Raw genomic sequence first — 22,276 nt, forward strand, 5'->3', positions numbered from 1 at the left:
AGTACTGTATTCAATTTCTTACAACTAAAATACTCCTGAATTACAAATATATTGAAATTCAATATTAAACGCCACTTGAGTGTATAGTGAGAGTAATCCTGAGTATAATTTATTATAACTATATGCTTTGAAGCTTGGATTATATACTGCAAACTAAAAGTAACTAGAGTGGAAATCTTGCAAGGCAATAACCAAAGAAATAGATCTTTGCTGTTGCTGATTTGCTGAGACCTAAAATAGAACTACAATTCAAAATAACAAGTATTTTACATTAATTTACAAAAAAATTAAGTTATAGTGCTATTATTATTCATTGTATAAGATTACATATTTTTAAAAAGTTGTCTGCAGAGTAAATAGAAATTAGTGCCTGGTTGTGATATGCTCATTTTCATTTGAAAATATAGCTGAGTTTACAGAACTTTAATATGTGCTAGCATGCATTTTGACATAAATTCTGTAATTATAGTACTCTGAATATTTAGTCTTACGGAATTATAAATTGGATTGGATTGTGCTTAAGCTTCCCCCAAAATAACTATTTTTATAATATATTTTCTGCCTTTTCATGAAGAAAATAATTCAGAATCTTTGGATTCGGTCCTAGTTTGGCTGCTCATTTGAGTATTATCCTAATTTTTTTTCACTTGGTATTTAAGATTTTTGAAGATATCTAACTTCCTTTATTTCCGTAGTGGCAGTGAAATGACTGCTTTTGTTGGTGCAGTTCACTAAGGTTTAAGTAAGCAGAGACAGTCCTAAGGTAAAACTTTCAGATTATATTGAGGGTCTCAGTATAAACATTTGTCTCTTTCTAAACTATTTTTAATGCATAAGCAAACTGATTTTTTCGCCTAGTATCACATCTCAAAAATCAATAAACAAAAATAAATCTGAAGCTGATGGTAATCTTAGAGTGCATATTCACAACTTTTTCACTTAGATTCTTAACTAATTTTTATGGATAAAGACTCCAGAGTTAAGAATGGCACCTTGTATTTAATTTAAATGAATTTCTAACTTTTTAATTAGAAGCAAAACTTATATTACTGCTGCATTCAGAAAACAATTATTCCTATTTTCAAATTCATATCAATTCTCAGGACCACACTTTATCTCTTCATATCTTTAATTCCAAATTTGAAACGTGCTAATTGGAAGACACCTTACCTGTCCTTCATATTCCAGCTGAAATGACTTAAAACAAAAAAAAGTGCCCTGCTGGTTATTTCCCAACACAGTCCAGTTTGCTTATCATAAATACTGGAAGACACAAATGTCAGTGCATACATACTGTTCAATTATATTGCTTTAAGTTGGCTACAAGAAAATGCAGAAGAGACTTGGGATATTCCTCAGCCAACTTTTATTTTGTGCCACTGTGCTGTGTAATATGAGGCTAGGAAGTAAGTTACAAAAAAGTTGTCAGCTTATCTGAGATTAATAGAAAGAACAATAGTATTGGTTGGTGTATACATCTGAAAGGCAGTTATTAAAGCAATTGAAATAAATAGAATTACTCATTACTACTGCAAAAATGTACAAATTTTGTTATTGTGTATTATTTATTTGTGGCAGAAATCCCATTTTAGCCAAATAAAGAGGATACTGGGGGGTGGGAGGGAGAGGAAATGGCTCATGCCCTATTTTAGCAGCCAAATATTAGAATTCTGTTGTTATTACCAGCCTGTCTCATTTTTAATATAATAGAAAGCATTTAAGACCACCTGATGTTCACTAATCACATATAGATTGACTGCAATTGCTTGGTATTACATACCTACTTCCTACTTTTTATTTGTAACTCAGTAAATATGTGGAATACTGTAAGTGTAATGCTCCTTCACTGTTGAAATTTTTGCTTTGAATACCTGGTAGCAAGGAATAACTGCAAATGCCAATTTATTGGCATATAGAATTCCTGATAAGGGGACACTTGTTTTGTTGGGTGGCGTTAAGGGTCATCTGAGGGTAATGTACCATTTTAGTTGTATGTGCATGTGTTCTCTGCTGCAGGCTTGTCCATGCGATCGTGCCTAGAGCACTCTGGTTTCCAGGTGACAGACACGATTCACGGTATAGTATGAGATCTCTGAAGTTGGAGCATTCTCTGCTGGTTTCATTTCCTTTGGGCTCAGAGTATGAGGCTATGATGAAAAAGCTTACTTTCTGTAGATATATTTGTAACATCTGCACAGTTAAATGGAAACTGTAAATGGATTGCACCATTCCGTCTTTATGCTCCCTTAAAAGAATGGTAACTTTATCAGAAGTAAAAAGGATTAGGGATGTTCTTGGGATTTAAAAAGACTTGTATGTCCCAACGTCACAAATTCCCCATGCACAGTTTATATCGAAACGACAGAATAAGAGATATAAAAATTCACTTTAGATATTGAATGCAGCTCTACCCATATCCTGTGCAGTTTCTTTCAGTGCTCTATAACAGGTCTCCAAACTTGGCAACTTGAAGACTTCTGGATTTCCTCAGCCAACCATGCCCGCTGGCGAATTCTGGGAGTTGAAGGCCACAAGTCTTCAAGTTGCCAAGAGCCCTGCTCTACAAAATAAATATGCTGACCAATAATTAAACCAGTATTTTAATGCCTCCCATCTGATTTCTTAGTGAACACAAAATGTTATTTTTAATAAAGAAGTGAGCAATTTATCTCTAAGTATGCTTATAATTCAAGAGATTGGTATAGGTGCTCTCAACAAAACGGCTGCCATGAAGGATTTGATGCCATATAATACTTATTTACCAATAAGTGATAGCTCCCAGACATCTCTCTACAAAGCTTTCTATCCCAGTTTTTTTACAGGGACAAATGGTTGAATTTCTGAGGAAGGCACTGGATTACAAGTGTTCTCTATATTCATTTTCTAAGAAGAGCTTGATTTTTTACAGTAATTAAACATTATAATTAAAAAGATAAAAGCTAATACAAGCTTTAAAAATGTGCAGAAGATAAAAAATAGAAAAATAAGAATATACTTTAAAAAAGAAAAGAAATCTATAAAGAAATGACTTTACCCTTCTCTTAAAATACAACAAATGACCTCTTCTTCCAGTATTTCATCTCTTATCTATAAACAAATCCTTAAAAACTCATCATTCAATTCTCATCAGTAAGAATCCATTAAGGGTTACCACATATGACAACGTACCTATTTTAAGCTTGATCAAATAAACTAACTTTATATTCCTTCCTTTTATTTTTCACAATCTTGATCTTTAATACCTTCAAAAGATGTCCTAGTTGATTTGTTTCATTTGTTTCCTTTCTTTTCATAGAACTCTTCAAAGTTTAACACATCTCTGTTGTAAATCCAATAAGGTATATGTCCCAATCCAAGTCACTTTTTTTGTTTGGTATTTGTATATTCCCCTTTAAATATTAAGACATCAATGGTTTTCATTTGTATGTCAAATAGAGCATCTTCTTCCATATCATTCTTGTATTGTAATTTTTAAATGCACTTCCAGATCAATCTTAGTGTTGTCTAGTGAAACCTGTTCCTATTCCACAACATCTTTTGTCTATAATGGCAAACACACTTAAAATCCACTTCTGTGTCCATTGTTCCCAAACATTCTTCAGTGCATCCAATGTTCAGGTATTCTGCTCCATTCTGCAAAGTAAATCAAATTTAAATGTTCTCTTTTATCTTTAGTACCTTCTGTTCCCTTTAGTTTGCACCTGTCAAATTACAATCCTATCTTTTTTAAGAATTAAAAAGAATAGCATTTTCTCATGGAAAGGATTCTTATAATTAATTTCAAATTTTTATTTCAAATCCATCTTAACTTTCTGGAATCAGAGTTCTAATCATCCATTTGCTTTTTATTCCAAAAGTTTTAAGTCCTTAAACTTATTTCTCTAATGATTGAAGAAAACTCACCGGATGCTACAAAACTTGTCATACCAAAGGTTTCCAATAACATTGACCTACAATCATTCATTTCGTGCCAATTCAGATCACTAAATGGTACTGGAAAAAGTGACTTATAATTTGTACACACACTTAACAATCATCATAGCATCCCCACAATCACATGATCAGCATTTAGTTGCTTGGCAGTTGGCATATTTACAAGGGTTGCCACATTCCAGGATCATGTGATCGCCATTTGTAGCTTTCACAGCTAGCTTCCAACAAACAAAGTCAACGGAGGAAGTTGGATTTACTTAATGACACATGATTCACTTAACTGCAGTGATTTGCTTAACAGCTGTGGCAAAAAAAGTCATAAAATCAGGCATGACCCGCTTAACAACTGCTTTGTTTACCAACAGAAATGTTGTTTCCTGTTGTGGTTGTATGTCAAGGACTATCTGTAGCTGTATGGTAGTTAGCAAGAAATATATTCATTTTAGCAAGTTCACATGTAAATTGGCTGACTTCATGAAAATCTATTAAGCAGCTCATATTCCCAAGCAGAAAGCATGGATTCTTAAATATATGGTGATACTACATAGGCAATTACACATCTCTGGCCTTTGTACTAGTACATCAGACCATTGGAAGCATCTTGCAACAGGTTTTTTTCATAAACTCTATAATAATGCTTTAAAAATATATTGGAAATTGTGAAAATAGACTGATTTTATGCACACAATATGTAAACACAATGTGACTGTTGGTCTGAATATTTTTGTTTCAGGAATTCCTGAAGCAATTCTTCAACAAATCAATTTTTATATTAACCCAGGCCATCAATATAATATAGTCATATGACTACTGTAATGTAGAGTGATGTAGGACTATTCTACTTAATGGTTTTTTTTACTGTTTTTAAATATAAGAAGCAATTTTGAAACACCTTAATTCTAGATTAAATTTTTAGAAGCAAATCCCATTGATTTTGGAATGTCTGTATTAGGCATTATGCGTAGCTGACAGCATACAAGACTGTTGTACAATTCTCTTTCGATGAAAACTTTTGGATATTATATTCCTTCCCCTTTTTTCTTTAAACTAAAACTCAGTCATGTTAACTAGGTTCATTATGTGCTTATTTATTTGAAAGTGGCAAGTGCAAAAATACTAGCCAGTTTCCATATTTGCATCATCCAGGTGGAGGTAATCTTTGACTTACAACCATTTGTTTAGAGATAAATGTTACAATCACACCAAAAAAGTGACATGACCAGTCTTCATATTTATGACTGTTGCAGCTTCCCCATGGTCCAAATTCAGGTGCTTAGCAACTAGAGCATATTTAGGACGGTTGCAGCATCCCAGAGTTACGTGATCTTAAATTTGCTACCTTCCCAGCAGGCTTTTGACAACCAAAGTCAATAGGGGACCAGATTTGAATGATTCATTTAACAAATACAATGATTTGCTTAATAATCATGGCAAAATAGGTTGTAAAATCAACCACAACTCACTTAGCAATCACCTTGCCTAGTAATGGAAATTCTGGTCCCAATTGTCGACTATCTGCAAATTAAAATAAACACCTGTTAAAATTCTGAGGAAAGCCTCTCTAATCCAGTTTGCTTCTGATGGATTGTACTATCAAAAAGGAGCAATAAGCCAGAAATACCTCTGGTTAATATATAACTTTGATTGTTATTCAACAAGTAGACAGTCAGTGCTTGTCAGTTAGTGGCAGTGGCATAATGTTTGCATAACATTTCTACTTAATATGCAGTGCTAGCTTGCCTTTTTGAATATTCACAGTAATCTCTGCTTTAATTAAATAAAATTTTATAGAGAAATGTATGAATATCTGCTATATAGTGTTTTAATGGAAATACTTTATTGTAGACAAAAGTTTTCGTATTGAAGCAATTGAGCAATTTTGTAGTACAACTCTTGAATTGGTTATTCATTTATTACTTGATAGAAGTATGATACAAAATTTAAAACTATGTTCAGTTCCATTATCACCTTTAAATAATTTTGGTGAAAGGCTTTCTGTAGGAGCCATTAAATGTAGTTTGGTTTTAAACAATATGTGTTATTAGAAGTACAACTTTGGAAATTACATTAAAATATGCCATATATGATATAATCAGTGGAACTGGGAAATGGAACAGGCCTATGTATTTCATAGCTTTGAAAGCCTTAATGGATTACAAAGCTTGCATTTCTGCTGGAATTTAAAACTACTACAAGGAAAGCATGTGCCATTGAACCAGACATTAATACACAACCCAAAACGTTAGAACATGTTTAAATCTAGATGTTAAGAAACACCCTGTTGTCCACTAACTCTGAAATCCGTTGATCTTTACTTTGATTTGCTTAATTTGCCTTGAAACATGACTGGTGATAGTATATAAAATGTATTAAAATATTGTTACTTTACAGTGTAAAAGACATCTGTCAACAAATGATTACTGGGATAAGTGAGTGCCTTCTTTACCTATACAACTAGATAATGCTTCCGCTACATTTTGTATCTAGTAGTTGCTCTTGTAATAATTGGTTTATACTGTGATGCTAGCTTTACATATGTTAGTAAATCTAGTTAGTGCTGAACCCTCATTTATATTCCAGGTTATTCAGGTTATTTATAAATCAGGTTACCTGGAATATTTGGTGGACAAGGAGATGATACATATCATATATAATGGTCTTGTCTGTCTGTTACCCTAGGCAGATTTACACAGTGGAGTTCAATGGCACATCCTTTTTGAATAATTTGAAGTGATACCTCATGTAAATGAGAGGGGTTCCATCAAAATCTCTGATATTTTGTAAGATAATTGTTGAATATACATTTTAAATATAGCTGATCTTCCTGGCTCTCCTTATTGTGGTGGCTACAGATTAAATTCATTCATATTAGTTTTCAGTGTCTCATTGGAAATGTTGACTTCTCATTCATAGAGGTCCTGTAATAAAGGAGGATCTGGACAGGCTCAAAAGGAGAATGATTTACAAGTAAGTACTGTCTTTGCTGAATGTGCATAGCTGATTAGTACAGTACATGCAGGGTAATCGCTATCTGCCTGTCTTTTTTTCCTGTCTGCACAACTGTTTGAATATGCCTTCTCTGTTGGAGGTGGGAAGATCTTTAAAAAGTACTTCTGTCAGAGTAACAGAGTTAAAGTAACTTCCTTTGGCATAGACTCATCTGTGGTATATTGCTCTTCAATAGTTTGTCACAAAATCTGCTTTCAATTGATACAAAACTTAACCATAATTATTCCCTTAAACCAGATGTGAGCCAATTTGAGACATCAGAGAAATGGTAATTCTGAAACTTCTATTCTTTATCTTTACTGGTAGCAACAGGAGCTAGGGCAGAAAAGATGTTTTGGAGAAAAGAACAAAATGTTGAGAAAAATTCTGTGATAGGAGTAATATATAAGGATGATGTCCTATAATTAAGATTGATAATATATTCATATTGGCTGGGGAGGATCAATGCCTCAAATCAGATGAAGCAAATAATGTAGTATATACAGAATATATAAAGTCATATGTGTTAGCCTAGGATTTTAATTTCACGCATTAAATGACTTTTATTTGGGGAAGAGTGAACTATAACCTTGAACTGTATTTCAAAACTAACACCAGCCAGCTGTAGTCAATAAAAACCAGCTGTAGCAGTCATGGGGAAAACTACAGATGCTTATTGAGTAAGCAAATATATTGAGCCAAATGCCTTCAGGCACTCTAAAGGCTGCCTTTATCCTGCAGTATTAAGAAAACTTTGACTCCTGAAGCACTTAGTAGCGAAAATAAGAGATGTGACTGTTCGAATCTAGTACTGAGCTCCTGTTTGTATCCTATCAAGTATAAAAATAGAAGAGATTGTCTTCACTTCTTTAAGATAGTGATTTCTCCAAATTCATGGGAAGCCTTAATTATGTAGTATACAAATTTGCATGCTAAAAGGAAATATTTCATTTATTTGTACAATGTATACAATTGCCTATCACTATGACTGTAAAAACAAAAGTATAATTTACAAAATGAACATTTCAAAATAATGATCCAAAATAGTCTTCATAACATAACACATTATTGAGGATTTAAAACTTGTTCCATTTTCAATCGATAAATGGGACAGATACACCTACAGTATTGGTTAAACTCCTTGGCCCAAATGTTTGAAGGATTATCCAGGTTTTGAATGTCTTATGTAAGGACAAGAGGGCTGGAGATACCTTTGATCACCAGGAGGACATTGTTCCATAGGGCAAGTGCTACATCAGCAAAAAACACAACTTCCAAGGGACCTGTTAGTTCTTGGTGGACAAGCAGAAACAGCTGAAGATAAACGCACATCCTGGTTGTGCGGTGTATCTTATCTGGCTTTATAAGTGACACCCAGCACCTTGAATGGTATGGGTCAGCTTACTGGGAGCTACTGTGAGAAGGACCTCCTCCTCAACAGGAAATTTGTGTACAAGATGAACCTGTTCAAAATCCCTTTTAGCCACAGTTGCCACGAGTAATTTGAGCAGGAGCTGTGAGTTCAGGAGGACTCAGATTGCTCATCAGTTTTGCATAATGCTGCCTCATTCAGAGATAAAGATGGAAATCCTCCAGAGCCGGGTGTCTCAACATGCTCATCAGTTTTACTAGAGTTGAACTGAAGCCTGTTCTTCTTTATCTGGACCCCAGCACTGGACATAACCTTAACAACATTACAGGTAATCCTCAATTAACAGTAATTGGAACTCAAATGTCTCTCGTCAAGCAATATGGTCATTCAGCTTGATGTCACATGGCTGCTTCACTTAGTGATAGCCATTCCTGGCAGTCCCTGTTGCTGTTAATCAAATCCCACATGTCCTTAGGTGAGGACCTACCCTGATTCAAGCCATGGTTTCTCCCAGCCCAAGCTTTGTTAAGGGATTGCCTTCTCTTGAATTGTCCCCACCTGCCTATCCTCAGTCCAGTGATGGCTTCTTGAAGACAGTGTGGATAGCTACCTCTTTTAAAGCAGATAACAACACACCCCAGCATTAGCCTCTGAAGCCAACTTTATGTCACCTTCCAGGAGGCCTTTACCAACCAGGATATAAAACACAGATGGCTGAACTTCTGTGGACCTATCTAGTTAATCGGGACTGGTGTGACTTCCTATCTAACTTGAGGGAGTTTTCATTAGATATATATCATTTATCTTTAGTTGACAGGTGAGTATACAAGTCAAAAGGTGAATCCTGTGACAATTCTATTGAAAATTTAAGATAAACATTGTTACTATTTACTCAACAATAGTTAGCTGTATAAAACAATTATTTTAGCATATATTAGCAGAGCCATTTATTTTGATGAAAGAATGCATAGTTTTTTAAAAATGAGAAAATTTTCTATCATAGTACTGTTTTCATGTCTGTTTTGTCTGATTTGTTCCATTTGAAATACTATTCTATTTTCTTTCTTCAGTTACACAAAATTGGGGGTAGTAGTTTTAGTTTCTGGGATTCTTTTCTAAGTAGTCTTGTTTTCCTACATTGTCCAACGTGTATGTGAATGGATTAATTCAGGGGTCTTCAATCTTGACAGCTTTAAGACTTGTGGACTTCAACTCCCAGAATTCCTCCAGGCATGTTAGCTCAGGAATTCTGGGAGTTGAAGTCCATAAGTCTTAAACTTGCCAAGTCTGAAGACCCTTGGATTAGCTTGAAGACTACCTGCTCACTGGTACCTCCATTCTGAGACATACAACTAAGCATTTGCCTTATAGCATTATCTGAATGGACATGTCTGAGCAGAACAAATCATAACTAAACAAACCTTCACAAAAGGTTTCATGTAGAAGTACCTTGAATGCATTGCATTTGGACCGTATGATAAATTACTTTGCCTTTCTGGAGAAGAGCTAGTTGGCACAGCCCATATTAAGGTTCCATATAAGCTTGTTTGGTTGAATACATCCAGCAATAGTGATAATTTCTAACAGGTGCTAACTAAAATGGAAGGAATAACCTTGAAATCTCTGTTTGAATTAGGCCAATGAGTTTAAAGTTAAAAATTAACAAGTTCATCCAGCAGTCCCTTAAAAAGTGTGCTTTAATCTCTTTCAAATAACTCTTTGAGTAAATCATTAGTACTTTGGTCTTAGTTTTTTTAAAATGTGTGATTAATCATTGTTAAGATAAAACCAGATTAATTGAAAGGAGTGTATGTTACTGAAGTATTTCTATTTACAATTCAATTTGAAAACCAAAATATTAATGTTTTCGTGTGCCTCTTCAAATTAGCAAAACATAAAGAGTATATTTATTAAGGCTTCGATTTTTAGCATTACTGGAAATACCAGCCAAAAAAGATAGTATATTGTATATGTATAATGAGAAATATTAAGTATCATTGTTTAAGGTTTTTGTTATTCAAAAAGTTGAGTGAATGTGTTCCTAAGAATTAACATACAGTAGTCCTTGACTTACAACCACAATTGAGCTCAAAATATTCTATTTCTAAACGAGACAGTTGTTAAGTGAATTGTGCTGTATTTTATGATCTTTCTTGCCACGGTTCTTAAGTGAATCACTATAGTTGATAAGTTAGCAACATGGTTGTAAAGTGAATCTGGCTTCCCCATTGACTTTGTCTGTCAGAAGGTTGCAAAAGGGGATCACATGATCCCAGGACACTGCAACTATCATAATCATCAGCCAATTGCAAATGCTTGAATTTTGATCACATCATTGTGGGGATGCTGCAATGGTTGTAAGTGTGAAAGAGTCACTTTTTTCAGTGTCCTTGTAACTTCGAATGATCATTAAAGAAATAGTTGTAAATCGAGGACTACCTATCTGCCTATCTAGATATATTTGGTTCAGAGTTGTTTGTCTTCAATTTAAGGAGAAAAGTGGGCAGTGTGGCAAAAAGAAGTAGCTGTCCTTTCTGCCAAAACTTTCCTATCGTTCTTAGAGATATACCTTTTTAAATTTAAATACTTTAGTAAGTTTTCACATCCTGCCAGTTTTGGCCCTGTCCCCTTTTTCAAAGAGCAGTCTTCTGCACACCACACATGAATGAGAGTTGTTCTTAATACAAGGAATGTCTTTGCCAGCAAATTGGAAAAGCCTTCGGCATGGCTGGCCTGTTTAAAGAAATCAAGTTCCTTAACTGCCTGATATCATTTAGAACCAGGAGGGTTTTACCGCTAATAAATTATATTTGGAATTCTGCTTCCATTAGAAGATGCTAAAATGTGACTTCTGTTAAGGATCTCTCTTTTCTTGAGTGCATTAGGTGCATATACAAGCTAGCAAAAAGACTGAACTTCATAATTCAGGACTGAATAGTGCATTGTTATCCTAATGCACATATTTATTCAATACCTAACAGAAAGTTGACTGCTCTCTCCTGTCCCACTGCTAGAGAGAAGAGAGTTTCTCACTAGAGTCCACATTGGTCTTGCTTTCCTTCAGCCCCCTCGTTGCATTCCAGTGTCTAGGAAGTTACATAGACTAATTTTCAAAACTGAAACCTTCCATATGTTTTGGAATCAATTGGAATATAATTGCAATCAGCCCCATGCTAGTTCAGGTTAATAGAAATTGTAACCCAAAAACATAAAACTATCTGGTTAGCATAACTATATGAGATAGGTGTATTACATTCCCTACTTGTCCTATTTTGAAGAGGCTACTTTTTCTCGTTTTCATTGCACTTCCTTTATAAAAAGCAGGTTTGTAAATGAACAGCCAAAAATACTAATATGAAACTTGGTTAAGTACATACAATTAGATTATCCTTTCCTATATTTAGGATGATAAACCACAAGAAATGCCCCACTAATTGTAAAGGGATCTATAAGTGTCTCTCTGAAAGTTTTGGAAGTTTACACTAGACATAAATTATATTTATTTTGCAACATATTTTTGCAATTTAATTTGTATTTATTCTGCAGTATAAATGGTGAAGTTTTGATTTACATTGATTATATTCATACAGCTTTAGTTTTCTCTTCTTTCGTAGGGTGCAGAAGCTGTTGTTCTGGAGAGTGTTATGTTTGCCATTCTTGCAGAGAGAGCTCTTGGTCCAAAACTCTATGGAATCTTCCCACAAGGCCGTCTGGAGGAATTCATTCCTGTATGTACCAGATACAACCTATGTGGTGATCGTTGAAACTGAATTTGACAGTGTAGCACAAATATTTGTCAAGGCATAGTAATAGGTTTGTTTTATTGTTAGATTGGGCAATATGTAGACAATGCAAACTTGATCTCGGGTTTTCTGTATTAATTTTTTGCCACTTTCAGTTAATGAAACACATGATAGGGTATTCTGCCTTATAGTAGCAGAACAGAATGTCACTCTTACAGCACTGAAAAATAAAAATAAGTTAGGTCCTCATTTGAGTTCCTTTATTTGTACATTTGTAACTCACCTGGTGGATTTATGTATTTCTCATCATTTATGTCCTTTTTACTATATATATTTCAGAGCAGAAAGTTGGATACCGAGGAGCTAAGCATGCCAGATATATCAGCAGAAATAGCTGAAAAAATGGCTAAATTTCATGGGATGAAAATGCCATTTAATAAAGAACCTAAGTGGCTGTTTGGAACCATGGAGAAGTAAGCAATAGAAGTGTTGTCTTTTTATTTTAATGTGACAGTTAAGCATCTTAAAAGTAGAATTACTCTACATCCAGAGTAATTAAGCTGGATCCCAGAAGGATATGCGGAATGGTTTTGCGTGGAACAGATGGTTTCATGTGGTCCAGTGCCAGAACTGAAGCATTTCTTTTCTAGATCCAGACAAAACAGCATTGTTTTGTTTCAGTTTTTGATCAAAACACAGTTGTTCCATGCCGAAAGGTTTGTAGGGAGTGTAAGGGTAGAAAAAAGCCAAAAACACCAGCAGTGGATGTGGGAGGAAGGGAAGAAGGCAGGACTGCAAGATAATGCATGAGAACAAGCTTAGTGATGAAGGAGAAGTAAGGCTAGTATGATATGCCACACTGGGATATGGTAAATCTGAGTGGATTGGGGAGGAGACGCAACCCAGTGGGATATACCACTGAGAGCTGTCAAATAGATGGGGATGGAAGGTAGGTGTCCTAAACTCTGAAGAACAAAATTGTTCCTACCAGTTGATCAGAGCACTTTGATAGAACATGTGGGACACGGTGCCTTTGCTTTGGGTTGAAAATGAATAGCATTTTTGATTTTCTGAGAAAATTTATCTAATTTGAGGCACACAGATATCTTTAAAATGTTTAATTATATTTTTCTTTCAGAATATGATTGGCAAAGGGTTGTACATGTTTGCCTAAAATACTAACTATACAATAAAATCTTCATACAGGTACTTGAACCAAGTCATGAGAATCAAGTTTACCAGAGAGTCACGTGTGAGAAAACTGAACAAGATTCTCAGCTACAACTTGCCTCAAGAAATTAAAAACTTAAGGTATCATTCTAATTCTTAACAGTTTGTTCTTCATAATTTTGCTGTATAATTGTTTTAATTGCTATGTTGTAAAAGGTAAACCTTTTATGACTTACTTTTTAATGTCTCTGTGTTTAGTACATCTATATCTAGCTGTCTAAGAATATTGTAGCTATTTGTACTAGTGTTTTCTCATTGTCTAGACACCGCATTCCATTATGAAATATTTTCATTTGTTGTGGAGGTAGGGCTAGAAGATTAAGGTAGTCTTTCCTGTGGGAAGAGATCATTCCAACACAAAGTCTGTTCCTGCCTTGCTCTCAACATAAATGTGCTTGTTGGATTCTTCAGTCTCAGCTAAACTCCTACTTTTCTTTTTATATTACTCCACTTCAAGCAAATGTGATTCTGAGGAAATAGACTATTAAATTAAAGGGTTGATTAAAAGGTGCTGCAGCAGGCATAATAGCTCCTTAATTCAGATGTGTATTTTCCTTTTGTCAAGCGGCTATCTGTTAAGAGGCAGCTGGCTTCAGGTGATACTGATGAGTGGGGTGTGGACACCTGCTCCAAAGGAAAGCAATCCCCAGTATCCTAACTTTCTCTAGAGTGCTTCCTTTGAACTCTCTTTGGCTCATCATTCTAAAACTGGAGATGGGGCTATCTTCTCCCATGGAAAGCACCATCAGAATCTTCTAAGCCCACCTCTGGATCAGGGAGAGAGGGAGAAATCCTATACTGTAATGCCCTATCTGAGCTGTAGAGAAAGCTGTAGATCCACTGCATATCCAGTGTGCTGTTTCAGTTACATACCCCATTAATATGGAGAGACCCAAGCAAGTACCGTGGAAGCCTATTAAAATAAATTAAAAGTAAATTCTCTCTTCTCTTCTCCCCATTATTTGCATGACATGAAATGTCAGCAAACGGGTGTTCAGCTGTGAATGTAGCTCTTTCGACCTCATTCCCTAAATGGTGCATCTCCAAATTATATTACAACATACCTCTTTTGCTTGTCCTAATTAGAAGTCACTGTGCTAGTTGTGCATAATGCAGTTATCAGACCATGAAATACAGGGGGGAGGGGTGGCTTGCAAGGAGCAGAGCTAGGATCATGTTTACAGTTAAAGTGTTGTCCTAAGATTCTCTCAGAATATTAGTTAAAATGCTGGTTTGAAGAAAAAGAGGGAATAATTGGCTCTCCAAGACCTCCAAATGGCTCTCATTGCCTTACAAGTACTGTGCCATCACGGGAAGAGGGAGAAACAAGCCAGCAGGTTTTTTAAGAATGCAGTAAGTCAAGCTGTTGTTTTGTACTTTGAGGAAACACAAAGTAGGAAGGAAATATCTTCATTCATAAACAGTTTTCTTGATTAGCTTTGTATAGGAGAAGACCTAGTTGGTAGAAACATATTCAAGAGATATAAAAAGTATTTGTCTTCCTGTATTTGTGTCCTTTAATAAAACAAACAAATGATTTGGATTTTCCTTCTTAGATCTTTACTTGAAGCTACTCCATCTCCAGTTGTGTTTTGTCATAATGACTGCCAAGAAGGTACAGTAACGTTGTCTTTGCATTTTTTACACTTGTGATTGTCTTAATAATTTTAACAATTTATAGCAAAGCGAATGTTCATATCTAGACATCTGTTTAAATTTAGGGCGTGATCTATTTGGTGAACAGGTTCTGTTTATCTCATGGAAGTAAATACAAAGAAATGTTCTTGGAGTACTGTATAACAGGATTAGGAGAAGATTAAAATCTGATCTGTTTGTAGCCAGTTCCTTAGAAAGAAATCCATTCTTAGGATGAAAATTTTTTAAAGTTAAGGAAGTATAGAAACAAGCTTTGGTGTGTGAAAATAACTTGGACTTCATTTTGATTAGAGTCATTAAGATTGCAGGATTGTTTAGTCCTCACTCCAGCAATGCCCTAATAAAATACCTTCTTTTCTACCATCATTTAAATAGCACACACACTATTTACTAATGGCATTCTTATTCTTGAGATGGACTCCAGAGTTGAGTGCACCTGCTCAAGATATTTGCATAGGGCATGAGTCCTCTTTGCTTCAGAACAGATCTCTCAGATGCAGCCTTCCATGAAAAGATACAAAACCTTATCCTCACCCAAGCTGCAGAAGTTAAGGGTGGGCAGAGAAAATGGGGAAACTCTAGTGATCACAAAAGGGCAGTGAAGAATTAGAATTGCATCTCATTGTATTTCATTGTATCTCTTTCCTGCCATTTAGTGCTGTGTGGATTTTATAGCCCATGTAAAGTAATCCTGCCCAAAGTGTCTGCCTCCCCTGCCTTTACGTGTTTCCCACCATCTCCATGTACACATTCTACATACATATATTTTGCTAATGAAACATTCGTAATCCTAATGTTAAAGAATCAGGATAGTTGAGCTGTTTTATAAGTTATGGAGCCATTTCCAATTTAATGATCTGAAATTTCCTCAGAAAACTTGCACAAGTCATTTTATACCTCTTGTTTCTCCGTATCCCCAGGAAATATCTTGCTTCTTGATGGCAGAGAAGATTCTGAAAAACAAAAGCTGATGCTTATTGACTTTGAATACAGCAGTTACAATTATAGGTAAATGTTGGATCTCTCCTTGAATAAATAAAAATACAAGCTTAACAAATGCCAGATTAGTTATATGAACTGCTTTTTGCACACAGAGTCCGTTTGCTGCTAATCCATCAGGATTACCAGTGTTTGCCTAATGAATTTATGCTAAAACTAGCTTAATAAATTTACATGTAAAGTAAATCTATTTCAAAGGTTTGTAACAAATTTTAAGATAAAGCTTCTCTATAAATAGCAGATAATAGCAGCTCTTTCTGTTCATCTTTCTTAATAATTACTTAGCCTGCTTAGTGGTGATAGTGTTTCATGTCAAATTGATACCTAAACTGGCAGTTTGCTATTGTATTTGCATTGTTTAGAGAACAAGATGTAGTCTCTGAAATTTATAGGACATTAAACTAATTGATTGTTATATCAGCTTTGTTGCCTGAATAGTTCTGATCATGTTGATTTTTGCTATCAAATTACCTACTTTTTTCCTGTGACTAAATGACACATATGTATATGAATATGTATCTAGGTTGGGACTTAGAGTTGATAGTATAGTACTGATCCTGGAACAATCTGACTTCCTGGGGTGGTAGCTCCATTTTGCTAAGTTTTTAGTTACTTGATACTATAGCATCTAATAATTGCTAATAAAGAAAGATCCTTATGTCATTTGGTATTTGGAAAAATTTTCAAAAACAGGATTCCAGGAATAATGTAATCTTCAGGCAGAAAAAGATTTATATGTGTTGTTGGGGGTTGTTGTTTTGTTTTTTTTGTATGTGTTAAAATGCAACTCTTAAAAGATGTATACTTTTGAGAATTGAATAACAAAACATGATATGCACCTGTCAGTCAGAGTAGATATATTAGAATAAATAGTTGATTTTATTTAATAAACTGAGTTTTAACATCATTTATGAACTTTGTTAGCCTTTAATGATGAGAAGATTTCAACCCTGCTGGTTGGTGAGGTCAATTGAATTTACCCCCAAGAAAAGGATAACTTGGAATTTAAGGCAACCCCCCTAAAAGAAGCTGGATTTTGTGTGTGTGTGTGTAGAAACAGGTACAAATCAGGTAGAATTTATTCTCAACTCAGCCCAGTCCTAGGAATTTTCCTCATCCGAATAAATTTCTGTATATGTTCTACATACCTGCCCGAAACACATTCAGAAAAGGATACCAAAAATACTAACTTCAATTGAATTAAATCTTACTTTATAGACAATTTTAACTGGTATCTCTTTTTTAAAACATATTGATTCTTTTCATATACTAATAATTTTTACATGAACCACTGTCACAAGCCAAACACTCAAGTGCCCTCTTCCAAATTCCCCTCTTGCCTTCCAGCAGGGGCAGTAGTAAATTTTAAAAAAGAAAAAAGAATGGAGAATGGAGAGAGACAGGAAGGAGTAGCTGGCAAGAACAAAGAGAGAGGAATAAAATATATATGATAGACGAAGAACGGAGCAATAAAATATGGATGGAAAGAAAAAAAGAGAAACCCTGTTAAACTGTTACAAAAAGGGTTTAAAAGATCCTGAATAACCTTCAGAAGTATATACAATGTTTGTAACAGTTGCCATTCCCACTTATTTCTGAAGCACCTTCCCAACTTTCTCAACAAATATAAGAGGATCTCCTTGCCCCATCAATTAATTTGAGAGAGAAAGCTCATCTGATCACACTAGTTTAGATTGTTTTATGATGTCACAAATAGATGGATGCTGTATGTAGGCCACCCATCTACCACCAAATAGAATATTAACAAGATAAAACTTAAGTTTCATCCAGCACAGCTCTTTCTATAATCCCCAAATTCTTAAAAATATACGTTTTGGAGCTGAATGTATTTCTTACATATTCATAATGTTTTCACTCTAGAGGGTTTGATATTGCTAATCATTTCTGTGAATGGATGTTTGACTATGTGCATGAAAAATACCCATTCTTCAAAGCGAACTTCATGAACTATCCCACAAGGAAGCAGCAGGTAAGCAATAAAAATAACTCTTGAGTTATAATGTCCTTTACTTTCAAATTGAACTTCATTTCTAAATTGTACATACTCAACTGTGTTCTCTAGTTAAATCGTTACTGAACTATTGTCCTCCACAAGTTACTGAACTAAAATTCTCAGAATTCTTCACCATTGGTTATATTGGCTGTAGAATGATAACTCAAGTATCACCTAGAAGACTACAACTTCCCCAGTTCTGTGGTAGCGGTCTATAATGGGGGACTTCTGTATTTTAATCCTATGACCCTAGTAATAGGAAAGTTAAAGTTTTCTTAATAAGAGGGTATACCTAGAATACGTTTTCTAAATTTCATTTAATTCATCCAGCTAGTGAGAGATACTAAGTAATTAAAGTTCAATAATATATTGGAGGAAGGCACAGTTTTCCCATCTCTAATAATTATTAAGCAAATATTGAATGAACTGGAATACAAATTATTAGATCTAGAATGAATTTGAAAATGAATACTGTTGCTCTGTATTTTTTTAAGTGCTTTGAATTAAACTGAAGTTCTAATAAATTATATTAACTTGGTATGTTGGTATTAAGCAAGTCCACTGCTGTTCTGTTTTGTACTTTTAGCTCCATTTCATAACCAGTTATCTAGCTGCATCTCAAAGTGGATTTGAAAATCTGAGCCATGAAGATAAGTCCAAAATAGAAGAAGATATGTTGGTTGAAGTAAACAGGTAACCTCTCTCTTCATTCAAAATTATATGTAATCCTGTGCATGTCTTCATTTTCAGTTAATATATGTAGATTATATGACATATTTCAGTGTTTAGTTTGGTAACTAATCTAAATCAGTATTTACATATAAGGTAGCATGCAGATTATTTAGGTTGTAATTATTTTTCTAAGCTGGATGATTTCATTTACTACCTGCTCTGAGAAAATCTGGTTTGATCAGTAAGCATAGAAACATGACAGAGAAAGCTTCCAGAGTTGAAGTCGCATTTAATACCTACTAATTGAGGATATCTCCTTGATGTTAATCAAGGTGCCTCCACTATTTTACTCTGATTAAAAACTAAATGGAAAGTGAATGAGCTCTACAAATCAAAATTCGATCCTGCAGTATTATTTTTATTTCCAAGAATACCTTTTGTTCCCTATCTAGGATTGATAGGCTTTCTTAGGGAAAAAAATAGCACGGAACATCAGTTGAATGTTTTCTTTGAAACTCTGCATGCTTACTTTGAGTCAGTCACCCTCTCTCTCAGCCGAACTCACCTCACAGGGTGGTGGTAGTGGGAAAATAGGGGGAGGAAGTTGTGTTTGATGTTTTCCCCTTGAGTTATTCATCAAATAATAAAAGTGGAAATAAATAAATACAGTGGAGCCTCGGGTTGTGACCATAATTCGTTCCCGGACTCAGGTGATGACCTGATTTGGTTGTGTCCGGAAGCACGACTGACTCTGCATGTGCGCAGTAATAAAAAAAAGGCGCCAAAGGCAAAATTGGTGCAGAAAGGGAAACTTTCCGTGCCGGTTTTGTTTACCACCCAATTTTTGAATCGTGATCTGATTCAAAAAGCAGGTGGATTTTTTGTTCACCACCGATTTGGTCGCGAACAGGAGCGTTCGTGACCCAAGGTTCCACTGTAAATAAATACCCCCCCCCCAAAGAACTAGAAGGTTAACTGAGGTAATTGGAAGGATACAAAAGTAGGAAAACAGATTTTTCTCTGCTTTATTATCTTACACTTGATTATTTTAATGTTTCCTAATATTTTTATTCTTGAAGCCACTCAGAATCATTTGACATGAAATGGACGCCAAATGAATTTCATGAATGAATAGGAAGACACAGTCTCTCAGATAAATTATATGAGTGCTTGTGGCTGATAACACCCACTCTTATAAATGTTACTATGTAAATTTAGAGACCACATAAAATAGCCTTTCAAATTATTTAAGAGTCCAGGATACCTGGGAGTTGTCTTCTCTATAAAGCTGTTCATGCCTGAAGGTCTATTGGAGAGAAACCATTTTCTTTTGCTTTTCAGAACATGAGTAGCCTGTTTCTATTACACATTTTAGGTTAGAGAAGATAACCTGTAGCCCTCCAGGAATGGGTAGTTTCCACCATCCCACTTCATGTATCATGCCAGGAGAGGTTATGAGTCCCTTTTACATTCTAGTCAAGAGAAGCAAGGGTGGTTCTGTATTTGGTACCAAAACATACTGTGACAGTATTCAATTATGTTTTTCTTTGACAGGTTTGCTCTTGCATCTCATTTCTTCTGGGGTCTGTGGTCCATTATACAGGCCAAGATATCATCTATTGAGTTTGGATACATGGTATGCCTTTTAAAAAGCCTCACATTTTTAAGCATTTACAACCAAGTTCTTATGCCTGTGTAAGAAAGAGTTGTAGGTGTTGCAGAACTTTTATGCCCTTCAGCATGACCAATGATGGAATGCTAGGAATTAGTTTTATAACATCTGAAGAGTCCAGGCTCCCTACTTGTCTCAGACTGATTGCCTCTAAAACCCTGTTTTCAGCATTTAATTTAACTGAAAATCAGTTATTAACAATTGTGAGTGAGCATTTGTCCCATCGAGCATTTAATGAAAGCCATGGCACTTGCTATCACCAGCAACTTGGCTTAGGCGGCTTTAATGTTACTACAGTAGACGTCGGTTAACTGTATCATTTTGATTGTTCTTAACTTGTCCTTTTAACTTATTTTCAAAAATTATTTTATACATACTGGGCACATAAATTAAATTTTAAATCCAAGTTGCAGCAAGGATCATTAAATAAGAATTGATACCTGAAAAAGTATTACATTCCCATCCTCACACTTATTTATAAAAGAGAACCAAATGCCGTCATATAAATAGGTCTGTATGAAATTCTAGTATAGTGCTTGTTCCCTGAAATTGGGACACATTGTAGGAGCTTCAGTCTTTTCAACTGTAGTATTTTCCCCCCCACTTAGGACTATGCACTCTCCAGATTTGATGCCTACTTTGAGCAGAAGAGGAAACTCAAAGTGTGAAGGTTGAAGACTGGACGATCAGTCACTGTACTGTATAAGGAAGGCAGCTGGGCAGAAATTCCACTGTGCTTAGGCTACTGTAGTTGTAATGAAGGTTTTGCAAATTCCAACTACTCGGATGCAATGCTGAAGACTGCACAAAATGGCTGTTTACTTTTTTTACAGTTTCATAAGTCTCTGGAATGCAAATTGATAGCTGATGGATAATATAACAGTGCAATATCAAATGTTTTAAATCTAGAAGGTATTATGAGGGAAACCTTGAGTGTTAATGTGAACCATCCCTTATTTCAAAAGCAAGAAGTGTTAACTGTCGGTATCTATTTTTTTAACTAACATATTTTATTGACAATACATTATCTAAGCTACCAGTTAAGAGGGAAGTTCCAGTTCTCTCTCTCTGTCTCTCTTCTTGTTAAGGGGAAATGATTACACTGTGAATTTTTGCTGAAACCTGTTTGAGCAAAGATCATTGTTATGTGACAGATGTATGTCAATCAGTTCAGAAAAAGACTGGTAAAGTAACACTAATCCCTGCTGGGCTAAAAGAACTCAAAAGAGCTTCTACAACCCAGCTCTTTTCATGCAGTGGCTTTCATTTTCTGGCATGTTGGTAGAACAAGGCAATACAGATACGTCTCAAACTGGAGCATGCAAGTCTTGCTATTTCCTTTAGCTTATTTCCTAGTTTCCATCCAGGATACGCTAAACGTTCAGTAACAGTCATGTTGTATTGCATTGTTCTTCTCTAAGAAGTTCCCCAGGCTGACAGAAATGGGATGAGTGCCTTGAATTCCTCTAGCAGCTGCTTCTTGCTAAAAGGAGAAAAGTAGGGGCAAACGAAAAACAGGGAGGAGCTGAAAAGAACACTTGAGCAGTGGTGGCAGGCTGGTGCCTTGTTGGGGGCACGCTGCTCCTTGTTTAAAACCCTGCCACCTTTCCAACAGTTAAGTGGATGTTTCTTTTGCAAAGAATACATTGAACTATGTATGTGAAAACTCCAATAAGTATAAGTTTTGTGAAGGTATCTAGAAAATGTATCTCCTAACTAATCTTTGGTGTGCTTTCTGCTTAACTTGTATTGGACAAATAAACTTTTTAAAGTCTTTTTCTTGTTGTAATATTTGATTATTACTTTGTCTGCTTCAAGTCTTAGTTCTACTTCCCCTTTTCTGTAGCAATGTGCTTGACTTGTATGAGCATCTTCGGTGACATACAAAGAATGCGAGTATGTATGCGGTGTTAACACACAAATGCCACAAACATATTTGCAGTTCCTTAACAGATAACCACAGTTACAGGTACCCAACATGGTGTCTGCCAGAACTC

The 22,276-nt window shown here is 35.2% G+C and overlaps 1 protein-coding gene across 7 annotated transcripts in view; it reads left to right on the forward strand.

Moving 5' to 3' along the window:
- CHKA (choline kinase alpha) overlaps positions 1 to 22,055 on the forward strand; it is a 34,897-nt gene extending 12,842 nt beyond the window's left edge. For 4 of the 7 annotated variants that reach the window (XM_026706663.2, XM_087919856.1, XM_087919861.1 and 1 more), the window contains exons 3-12: positions 6,847 to 6,900; positions 11,908 to 12,021; positions 12,376 to 12,509; positions 13,243 to 13,347; positions 14,823 to 14,881; positions 15,843 to 15,930; positions 17,803 to 17,911; positions 18,522 to 18,628; positions 20,162 to 20,243; positions 20,888 to 22,055. In XM_026706663.2, the coding sequence (XP_026562448.1) occupies positions 6,847 to 6,900; positions 11,908 to 12,021; positions 12,376 to 12,509; positions 13,243 to 13,347; positions 14,823 to 14,881; positions 15,843 to 15,930; positions 17,803 to 17,911; positions 18,522 to 18,628; positions 20,162 to 20,243; positions 20,888 to 20,947 (912 nt within the window). In that variant the 3' untranslated portion in view covers positions 20,948 to 22,055. The remainder of the gene's footprint in view (positions 1 to 6,846; positions 6,901 to 11,907; positions 12,022 to 12,375; positions 12,510 to 13,242; positions 13,348 to 14,822; positions 14,882 to 15,842; positions 15,931 to 17,802; positions 17,912 to 18,521; positions 18,629 to 20,161; positions 20,244 to 20,887) is intronic. The other 3 variants (XM_087919843.1, XM_087919869.1, XM_087919876.1) reach the window with 1 other exon arrangement.
- Positions 22,056 to 22,276: the final 221 nt, after the last annotated feature.

The sequence above is a fragment of the Pseudonaja textilis genome, chromosome 1, assembly GCF_049901715.1.
Source record: "Pseudonaja textilis isolate UNSWEBS1 chromosome 1, rPseTex1.2, whole genome shotgun sequence".
NCBI classification, from domain to species: Eukaryota; Metazoa; Chordata; class Lepidosauria; order Squamata; family Elapidae; genus Pseudonaja; species Pseudonaja textilis.